At 44.3% G+C, this 12,733-nt stretch overlaps 1 protein-coding gene across 6 annotated transcripts in view; it reads right to left on the bottom strand.

Annotated features, from left to right (window-relative positions):
* The window catches only part of hecw2b (HECT, C2 and WW domain containing E3 ubiquitin protein ligase 2b), a 41,448-nt gene extending 29,202 nt beyond the window's left edge, over positions 1-12,246 (bottom strand). For 4 of the 6 annotated variants that reach the window (XM_061785499.1, XM_061785509.1, XM_061785518.1 and 1 more), the window contains exons 1-8: positions 11,717-12,246; positions 9,106-9,213; positions 8,037-8,131; positions 6,819-6,894; positions 5,082-5,251; positions 4,843-4,985; positions 4,644-4,744; positions 2,731-3,494 (exon numbers count right to left, since the gene is read on the bottom strand). In XM_061785499.1, coding sequence (XP_061641483.1) covers positions 2,731-3,494; positions 4,644-4,744; positions 4,843-4,985; positions 5,082-5,251; positions 6,819-6,894; positions 8,037-8,131; positions 9,106-9,213; positions 11,717-12,098 — 1,839 coding nt within the window. In that variant the 5' untranslated portion in view covers positions 12,099-12,246. The other 2 variants (XM_061785536.1, XM_061785546.1) reach the window with 2 other exon arrangements.
* Positions 12,247-12,733: the final 487 nt, after the last annotated feature.

Raw genomic sequence — 12,733 nt, 5'->3', positions numbered from 1 at the left:
GTAGGCCGGTAGCCAAGCTCGGATAAATACAGAGGGTTGCGTCAGGAAGGGCATCCGTCTTAAAACTTTGCCAAACAAATATGAGCGTTCATACAAAGAATTCCATACCGGAGCGGTCGTTAACAACGTCCGCCACCGGCGGCGTCAACCTGCAGGACGCCGGTGGAAATTCAGCTACTGTGGGTCGAAGTCGAAGAAGAAGAGGTGGAAAGCAGGTTCTTCGGCAGAAAGAGAAGAGGAAAGCACAGAGCCTAGAACTGTAGGTGGGGACTTGGAATGTTGGGACTATGAAGTTGTCTAAGAATGTCTTGGAGGTGAAAAGAGTATCAAATCGAGTGATGAGGCTGATACTTGAAATTGAGGGTGTTATGTGTAATGTGATTAGTGGCTATGCCCCACAGGTAGGAAGTGACCTATAGGTGAAAGAGCAATTCTGGAAGGAGCTAGACGAAGCAGTTCTGAGCATCCCAGACAGAGAGAGTGTCGTGATTGGTGCAGATTGTAATGGACATGTTGGTGAAGGAAATATGGGTGATGAAGAAGTGATGAGTAAGTATGGCATCTAGGAAAGGAACTTGGAGGGACAGGTGGTGGTAGACTTTGCAAAAAAGGATTGCAAATGGCTGTACTGAACACTTTTTTCCAGAAGAGGCAGGAACATAGGGTGACCTACAAGAGCGGAGGTAGAAGCACGCAGGTGGATTACATCTTGTGCAGACGATGTAATCTGAAGGAGGTTACCGACTGTAAGGTAGTGGTAGGGGAGAGTGTGGCTAGACAGCATAGGATGGTGGTGTGTAAGATGACTCTGGTGGTGGGGAGGAAGATTAGGAAGACAAAGGCAGAGCAGAGAACCATGTGGTGGAAGCTGAGACAGGACGATTGTTGTGCAGCTTTTCAGGAAGAGCTGAGACAGGCTCTCGGCGGACAGGAGGAGCTTCCAGAAGACTGGACCACTGCAGCCAAGGTGATCAGAGAGGCAGACAGGAGAGTACTTGGTGTATCTTCTGGCAGGAAAGGTGAGGAGACTTGGTGGTGGAAACTCACAGTACAGGAAATCATACAAGGAAAAAGGTTAGCTAAGAAGAAGTGGGACACTGAGAGGACCTAGGAGAGGCGAAAGGAATACATTGAGATGCGACATAGGGCAAAGGTAGAGGTGGCAAAGGCCAAACAAGAGGCATATGATGACATGTATGCCAGGTTGGACACTAAAGAAGGAGAAAAGGATCTATACAGGTTGGCCAGACAGAGGGATAGAGATGGGAAGGATGTGCAGCAGGTTAGGGTGATTAAGGATAGAGATGGAAATATGTTGACTGGTGCCAGTAATGTGCTAGATAGATGGAAAGAATACTTCGAGGAGTTGATGAATGAGGAAAATGAGAGAGAAGGGAGAGTAGAAGAGGCGAGTGTGGTGGACCAGGAAGTGGCAATGATTAGTATGGGGGAAGTTAGAAAGGCATAAAAGAGGATGAAAAATGGAAAGGCAGTTGGTCCTGATGACATTGCTGTGGAGGTATGGAAGCATCTCGGAGAGGTGGCTGTGGAGTTTTTGACCTGCTTGTTCAATAGAATTCTAGCGCGTGAGAAGATGCCTGAGGAATGGAGGAAAAGTGTGCTGGCTTGTTTTAAGGACAAGGGTGATGTGCAGAGCTGTGGGAACTATAGAGGAATACAGTTGATGAGCCACACAATGAAGTTATGTGAAAGAGTAGTGGAGGCTAGACTCAGGACAGAAGTGAGTATTTGCGAGCAACAGTATGGTTTCATGCCTAGAAAGAGTACCACAGATTCATTATTTGCCTTGAGGATGTTGATGGAAAAGTACAGAGAAGGTCACAAGGAGCTACATTGTGTCTTGGTGGCGGAAATGAGGATGTTGAGTTTCGCTTTCGGAGTGACCAGGTTGGATAAAATTAGAAATGAGCTCATCAGAGGGTCAGCCAAGGTTCGATGTTTTGGAGACAAAGGTAGAGAGAGCAGACTTCAATGGTTTGGACACGTCGAGAGTTGAAATAGTGAGTATATTGGTAGCAGGATGATGAGGATGGAGCTGCCAGGCAAGAGAGCTAGAGGAAGACCAAAGAGCAGGTTGATGGATGTCGTGAGAGAAGACATGAGGGCAGTTGGTGTTCGAGAGGAGGATGCAGGAGATAGGCTAAAATGGAAAAGGATGACGCGCTGTGACGACCCCTAAAGGGACAAGCCGAAAGGAAAAGAAGAAGAAACTTGCTAGGTTCGTCAAACAAGCAGTAAAAAGTATTGGCACTTCTCAAGCTCTTATCTCTGACCTGTACATTCACACAGTACAAAGGAACGCAATCTGCATCATAGAGCACAGCCTCTTAATCACTCCTTTGAGTGATAGCTTACATGGAAAAGGATGACGCGCTGTGGTGACCTCTAAAGTGACAAGCCGAAAGGAAAAGAAGAAGAAGTACATGGATGTTTTGAACAATCAGATTTCAGACTCTATGTGCTGCCATGTTAATCTAATCTACCCAGGGCCTTCATTGGTGCCATCTGATGTAAATTAAACTATATCAGCAATGAGATGTTTCTTTAACTAATCAGATTTCAAATTTGCCTCAGTGGGCTAGTCAACTGGCCCAAAATAACATTGTTTTTCCGATTTCTGATTGGTTCGTCAGAGCAAGCAAAGTTCAACTAGCAAAACACATCTGTTTGTCTGACTCGGAATCCATGTTGACAAATATAGCATCTTACCTGAATGGGTGAAAGTGGGCCGCAGCTATATGAAGAACTGCAGGCTGTGTCCTGGTTGGTGTTCATCCTTGAACTTTGCTCGTTGCACATGCAATCGCTTGCAGACTCTATTTGTGAAGCCCGAGGAGATCCACTGGCTTCCATTTCATCACCAACACGTGCTGATGCTCCAGCACCATCTGCAATGACGATCATCTGCGTCCCCTCCTCCGTTTGCAGCTTTGCTGCACTACCTGAACTTTCGGCCTGAGCCGACTCAGAGACAGGAGAGCTTTCTGTTCCGGTGTGCTCACATCTGGAGCCCTCGTTCCCACCGGAAATGTCGACGTCTGTAGTCCTCTGCAATCTTGTCTCCTGCTGTTTACCGCGCTGCCCCACACTCTCGTCGTCCTCGTCGGAGTCTATGTGGAGCATTGCATTGAGGCGTGTGTCTGTTGGAAAGCTGGAGCGGAGTCTTGGCGATGGCCCTGCTGGAAGTCGCTCCGCGGGGCTCCCAGAGGCCTCAATGGCGTCCAAGTAGTCATTAAGGGACACCTGCCTGTGGGTGTGTCCGCCCGCAGCCACCTGGATAGTATCCTCCTGCCATGTGCTGCTGTTGCCATAGTAACAAGCACCGTTGACGAACAGGGGGCTTTCGTCCGAGCCTGTGAGGGAAGCGCCGCATGCGATGTGAGAAGATGAGGAAGGGTGCGGGAGGTCTTCATCGTCAGAGGGACTCCCAGGGTCACTGTTCACGGTGCTGCCCAAGATTGTTCCTGTTACATCTGGAGAGGATTTTTAGAACACAGGCTTGTTAGTTTTATGACCAATAGGAGATAGGTGTGAACCATCATTTGAGTACAATTCAATAATACAACAATATTCACGAATTCACCTTGTCCTGTTTTTTTTCTGTGGAACCTATCACTAGCTGTTCACCAAAAAAATAAACATTCACATTTTTGTGCGCTCCCTGAAACACCATAAGACTACTGTTTGCCAACCTTTATTGAGCCGATGCATATATTTTACATGAGAAAAATATCTCACGGCACACCACCAAACATGTCACAAAAACTGGATGCACAGGTTATGTACCTTCTGACGTGGTGAAAGAGCATGTAATTGTTCTGCTGGTCATGATATGTTGCGTGCATAAATTGATAAACAAAAATACATTATTTGCAGGAAATAATTTTCCGACCGATGACATAAAAATAGATCATTTCCAATGGCACACCAAATGATCTCTTAAATGCCTCAAGATGCCGAAGCAAATGTCTCAATAGTTATTGGCGTTAAGGAAGTATGTTGAAGTGATACATCTCAACTATGCGACAAGCTTTGTATGACGGGGAGGGGCTAGGATAAGCCTGGGTTGTGAGTGGAAGTTACACAGAGTCTTTGCAGCATGTGTGTGTACACGTGCACTTCAGATGCAATTTTATTTCAAGAGAAATGATGTTCAGAAGTCTTGGGTTCTAATCCAGGCTCCAAACTTCCTGTGTGGAGTTTGTGTGTTCTCCCTGTACCTGTGTGGGTTTCTATGGGTACTCTGGTTTCCTCCCACATTCCCAAATCATGCATGGTAGGTTAACTGAAGACTGATCGGTTGTTTCTTTATGTATATGTGCCCTATTATTGGCAGGCACCCAGTTTAGGCTTCAGGCTGTACCCTGCTTCTCGCTGGAATAGGCGCCAGCATACCCTTAACCCTAGTGAGGATAAACTGTACAAAAAATGGATGGATGTGTAATGGTGTAAATTATATTAAACTGTTATGGGATCATACTTTATGGTACATGTACGGTTTTAGTTACTGAAGCAAAAATCTTTTTAAAAATGTGGATGTACAGTCGGCGGCTTCTTCATCTTCTAGCTGAATTTGTCAATAACAATGACATCACATGACACAGTAGGAAATCAGCACACACCTTCATGTCCAGTGGAGGTGATGTCCACCCTGAACTGCAGCTGCCCGCTAACGTGATCTGTCGGGAGGCGGCGACACAAGCTGTAGCTAGTCGGGTGTTGGCTGTATATACACAAATTTAAATTAAAACATTTAATTTAAAAAAATGAACAGATACCACTTAGTCTATACACACATACACATACTGTGTATGGACTCACTCCGCTGTGGGACCCTCCAGAAGTCTCTGCACGGGTACGGTCAGCTGGCCCAGAAAGCGCTTGATGATTGGTCGGCTCTTGGCAAATTTATCTTTCACTTCAATCTCCATCACGTCACTCATCAGGGCCACAAAGGTGTATTTCTACAGGACAACATGGGGGTAACATCAAACTACCTATTGCCACTACAGAGCCATCAGAACTGGCCAGTGGGAGCGACGGTGCATCAAGTCGCCAACCTCTCCGTGCCACACAGGGTTGGTGGTATTGGCGATAATGGAGGTTCGCCTCTCCTGGCCGTGGTGGGTGAACTTAGGGAGGCCGGTCCTCTTCCCTGGCTGAATGGACATCTTCAGGTAAGGGTCTGGGTTGAAAAACATGCCCTTCTTCAGGCTCACCGCCCGGATGTCTGCAGCAGACAATGCACACTTCGCACTCTTTGCATTTGCATGTACTGTAGAGTGGAGCCTTGAGATACGAGTTTATTACGTTCCCTGACCACACTCCTAACTCAAAACACTCAACTCCTCTTCTTTCCACCCGTTGAAATGAATGGATTGCCATTAACCTGTTCCAGCTTCCCTAAAAATACAACACATTTTTTTGATGTGTTTAATAGGGAAAATTGCACTATAATGTTTTAATTTATGAAGAAAATAATCTTCTTTTCCTTTCAGCTTTTCCCGTTAGGGGTCGCCACAACGTGTCATCTTTTTCCATGTAAGCCTATCTCCTGCATCCTCATCTCTAACACCAACTGCCCTCATGTCTGCCCTCACGACATCCATCAACCTTCTCTTTGGTCTTCCTCTTGCTTTCTTGCCGGCAGCTCCATCCTCATCATCCTTCTACCAATATACTCACTGTCTCTCCTCTCGAAATGTCCAAACCATCACAGTCTGCTCTCTCTAACTTATTGACTTACTCAAGGCTCTAACTACCTTATGTCAAATATTCCACTTTGAAATTTATTTTTTGAAGTTTTTGTCATAACACAATGCTGCTTTTATTTTCCAACAAAAGCATACACAATTTTAAAATATATTTAAAACTTTATATCTATAGATAGGTCTGAACCTGCTGAAATGTTTGAGGGATTGAAAGTAAAAAAATATCCAAATATGACTTACTTACAACACTATCAAGAGCCTATCTATTTTCTGCCTTAAGACCACTAAAATACACATAACGTAAGGGTCACTAAGTGTTAAAGGTTATAACATTGCAACCATCGATGCGATTCATTTGCTCACCTATGGTGTTTTACCATTACGTGTTAGCATTACGCTAGTGGGGGTATTTTAAGGCAAAGATATGCAATGTAAAATTATCTTTGTTAGTCTGGCAGTAAATTTCAACTGGGAATGACATTTAATCATTTGATGCCTCTTTTTTGAAGAATTGTGGCAATATCTGCCACACTGCTGCTTATTGTGGAGTGAGTTGAGTTCACTGTCACGATATAGAACTCATATCGCAGGTTTGCGCTGGCAAGTCAAAGCAATAAATCCGCCTAACGAAGACTCGAATTTTGAAAAACTCAGGTCACTTGTATCCCCTTTTTTAAATTTTTTATTTATTTATATATTTTTTTAAACCTGTCCTGTTCAGCTGTATGGCCTTGCAGAATGGTGGATCTGTATGCTTTTGTTCTGGAACAGTTATGCTGTGCAACAGGGGAGTTTTAAATATTTCCCTCTGTTTATTTTTATTTATTTTTTATTATTCTGATGTTTATTGAAAATGCAGCCGGACAGAAAAGGGTTTTAAGCAGTGCTACTGTCAAGTGGTGCGGTGGGATTCTTTTTTAGTGTCTAAACACCTGTAAGAAACTGTGAGTTGATATTTTAGTATAACCTGTGTTGTTATAAGTGATTCCAGCACAAGTAAATAAAAGTCACTTGGAAGGTCACTTGTATCTCAAGGCACTACTGTATTTACAGGGGCCTTTTCTCTGCTGAAATGAGTCCTTTCACCTGATAGGGTGAAGCTGACCAGTTTGCGACAGTGCTCCGCCCCCGATTGGCCCTCAGTTTGACCCTCAGTGCCCACCTGGGGAGAAAGAAATAACAGGAAACTAGTGTTAAGACCAGAGGTCAGCTATCCGTGGCTCCGGAGCTTCCATCTTCCTCCACTGGTATATCGGCAGGCGGAATTTTTGCTAATTTACTGACCGGGACACTATATTGCACTGTGATGTAAAGTTGCTAGTTTGACCTTTGGTGAAGTTTTAGCTCAATGTTAAGATTTTTTCCTGTAATCAGCTCTTACGTTGGTTTGAAGACTAAAATAAATGCTTAAAAACCATCAGTGCAAGAGTTCAACCCACCGTTTAACTCAATGTTGGCATAGACGTATTTTATTGACTTGACTGAAGTGTCGCGCGGTTTAGGCTTAGGCTCGAAGCTGGATGGAGTACGTCAGACTGATACACATCGTGAAAGCCTCCTTTGCACATTATCTTATTCCAAATGTTCCACTGAGGCGCCTAGTCATTTATTTTACCAAAGTTAAGTCACACTTAATTAGATGTGTGAAACAACTCAGGACAGAGCACCTTTTGTTTGAAGCCACCCACTTTTCAAGTGAGCAAAAGTATTGGAACATGATTAAATAGATTTCAAGTGAATCACATTTAACATTTGGTGGCATAACCCTTACTTGCAATAACTGCATCAAGCCTGCGACCCATTGACTTCCCCAGACTGTTGCATTCTTCATTTGAATTGCTTTTCCGGGCCTTTAATGCAGCCTCTTTCATTTCTTGTTTGTTTCTGGGGGTATCTCCCTTCATTCTCCTCTTCAGAAGGTAAAATGCATATTCTATTGGGTTACGTTCCGGTGATTTGACTTAGCCAGTCTAAGACCTTACACTTCCACCAGAGTTGTTTAACACACCTAATGTAAATACTATGAAATAAAAGCTGGAATTATGAACTTTTGTCTCATATTCAGTTGGATCTGAAACCCAAATGTCTTCAGTATACAGCAAAAACAAAGCAATCTCGGCTTGCCTGGGAACACTTCCCCCAGAAGTGTTGGACAGAGCTTAGGGTGCTGCACGCACGACCCAACCCCGGATAAGCAGAAGAGGGGTGGACATTGTAGCATCCAAAGCAATAGTGCCAGTACCACCCTACATAGTAAAACTATTAGAACGACATCAGAGAACTAGTAAGACAAAACAGCTATACCGTCACGCCGGGGTTCTTGACAGTGATGCAAGGTGTTGTTGCTCTTAGTGCTCCACTCACACCATGATAGTATTTGAAACAGATCTTAGTCTCGTCTGCAGAGAAACAATACACAATCATTCAAGCGATCATCTTTATTAACAGATTCAAGGTCAGGGCATAGATAAAGAGGATATACAATATAGACCTTTTCACCACAACTTCACAAATACGTCCATGTGGCAAAAGCTCAGGCAATCTCTGATGTCGCCAGTAGTAAGCAAAATCTTCCATGTCATTTGACCAAGGCAGAAAGATTAAGAAAACAGGGTAAATGGTTTGGACGTTGATTTTGACCTTCTTCTCTACCGCCGTAGTATGAATGTGTGACGTCAGTCGCAAAGAAGGTTTTCTGGTTCCAAGACGGAAAGCCAGACATAATTTCCATTTGAACAGGTAAATTGATTCAAAAATAGACAAGGTGGAAACTCGGATAAAGTGAACATGATCATTGAGGGATTGGCTATTTAATTGACTTTTCGGTTGCTCGGATTAATGGCACTGATGTACTCTTTTGATGCTGAAATGGCTAGCGTGCAGCTGACATAAGATACAGCAACAGGCAAGCCATACCTGTGAGAAAAGGTCTCACACAAACCCAACATGGTTTTTCAGTCCATTCCTTTAAAAGTGGCTACTCTTCCAGTAGAAAGTCGTGTGATGTTCTCTGTACAACCAATTACGACATCTGCTTGATTTATCCTCCTCACCTGCAGGTTCAGATGGATTAATTTTGACTTTTTGAAGGAAATACAAAAATATCTAAACCTTTTGGGGTATATCTGGCGGTGCTACCCCAAAAAAGTTTTTTTTGCCAACTTTTTCAGTTCAAGTCAGCGGTAGTCAATCACTTTCTGCCACCTGGAAGTACCCTGATGCTGATTGTTTACAAACATAATGAAAAGGTCTACAAAACCACAGGATATAAATATGAACAAAGACTTGACACCAATATTATACTATACACAGTTCAGTTGAGTTGATTTAGGATCTTATTGTGCTACTCTTTTATACAGTACATGGTACTCACAGTCCATGAAGTAGGGCCCCGCCTCCAGTTTCCACACTATCTGGCCTCGCTGTGTGCCATTCACACCACGGTTCTTGGAGTCCCACACATTGGCGACGCATGTCTCATCTGGAGAACACGTACACAAATGTATCAATGGCAGTGTTCGCCTCCAATTACAGGTCATTTACTTTAGCTCTCTCTGCTAGCTCCGATTTTCATCAGCTGTTGAATTCTACTAAGTATGAAGCACTAAAGAACAAAAATGAACTTCAATTCAATGATATTTGCAATAATAGTAATTCAATACCCTTACACAGTACATACACACACACACACCTGCCTGCACGCAGACCCGCCTGCATGCACACACGCTCAGTCACTTTATTATCATCTGTCAGGTCCCCATCAAAAGAGCTTTGTAGCCGACAGCCAAAATGTGTAACTGTCACATTGGTTACAAACACACACAGGTCAGACAGAATGATGGTGCTCTCGTGCGATGGGATGGAGGGACAGGCATGCTGGAGACGGTCCTGATTCCCTGAAGCAATCCCAAAGTTAACCATCCCCTTTCCTTACTGCCTGGATCAATACCACCAAGATCCCTGGAGTGTTTGGCAGGGTGAAGAGCTAACCTTTGACCAGCTTTCTGGCCTTTGTGACATTGGGACTTATCTGAATTTGGAGAAGCCAGGTTCTAGAATAGGCAACTTGACATTTTAGCAAATGAGACTTTTCTCTGCTGTTCTACAGTACACCAACTTCGACATGTGTAATAACGCCACAAATGAATCCGTTTCCTGATTTTGATGTAGAGGAGTGTATATACAATGGGTACGGAAAGTATTCAGACCCCCTTAAATTTTCACTCTTTGTTATATTGCAGCCATTTGCTAAACATAATTGAAGTTTTTTTTCCCCCTCATTAATGTACACACAGCGCCCCATATTGACACAAAAAACGGAATTGTTGAAATTTTTGCAGATTTATTAAAAAAGAAAAACTGAAATATCACACAGCCATAAGTATTCAGACTCTTTGCTCAGTATTTAGTAGAAGCACCCTTTTGAGCGAATACAGCCATGAGTCTTTTTGGGAATGATGCAAGTTTTTCACACCTGGATTTGGGGATCCTCTGCCATTCCTCCTTGCAGATCCACTCCAGTTCTGTCAGGTTGGATGGTGAACGTTGGTGGGCAGCCATTTTCAGGTCTTTCCAATGCTCAATTGGATTTAAGTCAGGGCTCTGGCTGGGCCATTCAAGAACAGTCACTGAGTTGTTCTGAAGCCACTCCTTTGTTATTTTAGCTGTATGCTTAGGGTCATTGTCTTGTCGGAAGGTGAACCTTCGGCACAGTCTGAGGTCTTGAGTACTCGGGAGAAGGTTTTCGTCCAGGATATCCCTGTTCTGGGCCGCATTCATCTTTCCTTCGATTGCAACCAGTCGTCCTGTCCCTGCACCTGAAAAACACCCCCACAGCATGATGCTGTCACCACCATCCTTGACTGTTGGGACTGTATTGGACAGGTGATGAGCAGTGCCTGGTTTTCTCCACACATAAGGCCAAAAAGTTCTATATTGGTCTCATCAGACCAGAGAATCTGATTTCTCACCATCTTGGGAGTCCTTCCGGTGTTTTTCGCAAACTTCATGCGGACTTTCATGTGTCTTGCACTGAGGAGAGGCCACTCTGCCCTAAAGCCCCGACTGGTGGAGGGCTGCAGTGATGGTTGACTTTCTAGAACTTTCTCCTATCTCCCGACTACATCTCTGGAGCTCAGCCACAGTGATCTATGGGTTCTTCTTTACCGCTCTCACCAAGGCTATTCTCCCCGAATTGCTCAGTTTGGCCGGACGGCCAGCTCGAGGAAGGGTCTGGTCATCCAAATGTCTTCCATTTAAGGATTATGGAGGCCACTGTGCTCTTAGGAACTTTAAGTGCAGCATAATTTTTTTTGTAACCTTGGCCAGATCTGTGCCTTGCACAATCCTGTCTCTGAGCTCTTCAGGCAGTTCCTTTGACCTCATGATTCTCATTTGCTCTGACATGCAGTGAGCTGTAAGGTCTTACATAGACATGTGTGTGGGTTTCCTAATTAAGTCCAATCAATATAATCAAACACAGCTGGACTCCAATGAAGGTGTAGAACCATCTCAAGGATGATCAGAAGAAATGGACAGCACCCGAGTTAAATATATGAGTGTCACAGCAAAGGGTCTGCATACTTATGGCTGTGTGATATTTCAGTTTTTCTTTTATCTTCAAAAATTGCATCAATTTCGTTTTTTTCTGTAAATATGGGGTGCTGTGTGTACATTAATGAGGAAAAAATTAACTTAAATGATTTTAACAAATGGCTGCAATACAACAAAGAGTGAAAAAATTAAGGGGGTCTGAAAACTCTGAGAATAATTGATGCTGTCCCAAAAACGTTTATACTGTACTGGAACTGCCTCTAGATGCCACAAGATGGTGGCAAATGACTACTTTTGTCTGGTTTTCAGTCAAAAATCAGTTAATAGGCGGATTTGTGAATGCTGAACTGCAAATACACGGGGGTTGACTGTCATTTATGTGAAAGATTAAGACCCCCTAAAGTTAATGGTTCTTATCGTAGTTTGCTCACCAATGTGGTACAGTCCAATCCAGTCTGTGGCGTCCACTTCCTCCTTGATGTCCCATGAGATGACGAGGTGGCCATGGCCAAGGATAAGCTGGTACGTTGACGCCGTTAGTGAGGAGCGGCTGTCTGACGTCACAAGATCTGTGTCACTGTTGGCCCTCTGTAGGCCCACCCCAGTCGACTCCGGCTGGCCCCCCGACGTCAAGACCGATGAAGCGGGCGATGAAGAGCTGGACAGGCTGCGGATGTTTTCCGGCCCAATCGTGTACGGGCGGCCATGAGGGTTACGGCGCCTTACTGCCATCAGGTGTTCTCGGGCGCTGCCATTGGTTCCCGGTGAGGATGGCGATGGCGGGGGGGAGGACGACGAGGTGGCTGTTGCCATGGTTGCCACAGCGTCACAGGCTGTGGAGCAGAGGCTGCTGCTGAGCGTGAAAATTATGGCAGTGATGATGGAGGTGGTGAGGAGGGAGCAGATGATTGGGGTGGGGTGGTGAACGGGGGAAAGAAGAAGGGACCAGGAGGTTTGAAAAAAGATACAAAAGAAATGGAAGGAAATAAAAATAAAGAAGGTAAAGTGATGCAGATTATGAGTCAGGGGATTATGGAAAATTAAGTGCTCTGTCCAAGGCACTTGTTGCAGTTTAAAATTTCTGGATTTCCTCGCCACTCATTTCTTTGGCTGCAATGCGTCAGTGTTTCATGTCTTGTTATTAGCGGTATAATCAGGCAAGTTATTCTTTGTTGTTCATCCATCTCTCCCAACTTCCAAAAGTCTCCCATATAACACGGGCAGATAACTGAGGGACTTGCACATGATTCATGTCAGTATCACTCTTCACTCCAGGGAGAGGGGGTGATGGAGACCTGTACGGAAAGAAGAGAGAAGGATAAAAGAAGGAATGAGTATTGGTGAGTATTTTAGTATCAATCACATTTTTTATAAAAGGTGCAGGCAGGTGTCTAACTCAGGGTCCACAGTCCATATCTGGCCCTTCTGTGTCATTTTAAGTGGCCTGT

The sequence above is a fragment of the Phyllopteryx taeniolatus genome, chromosome 1 (assembly GCF_024500385.1).
Source record: "Phyllopteryx taeniolatus isolate TA_2022b chromosome 1, UOR_Ptae_1.2, whole genome shotgun sequence".
NCBI lineage: Eukaryota > Metazoa > Chordata > Actinopteri > Syngnathiformes > Syngnathidae > Phyllopteryx > Phyllopteryx taeniolatus.
This window is presented reverse-complemented; position numbering and strand designations above follow the sequence as displayed.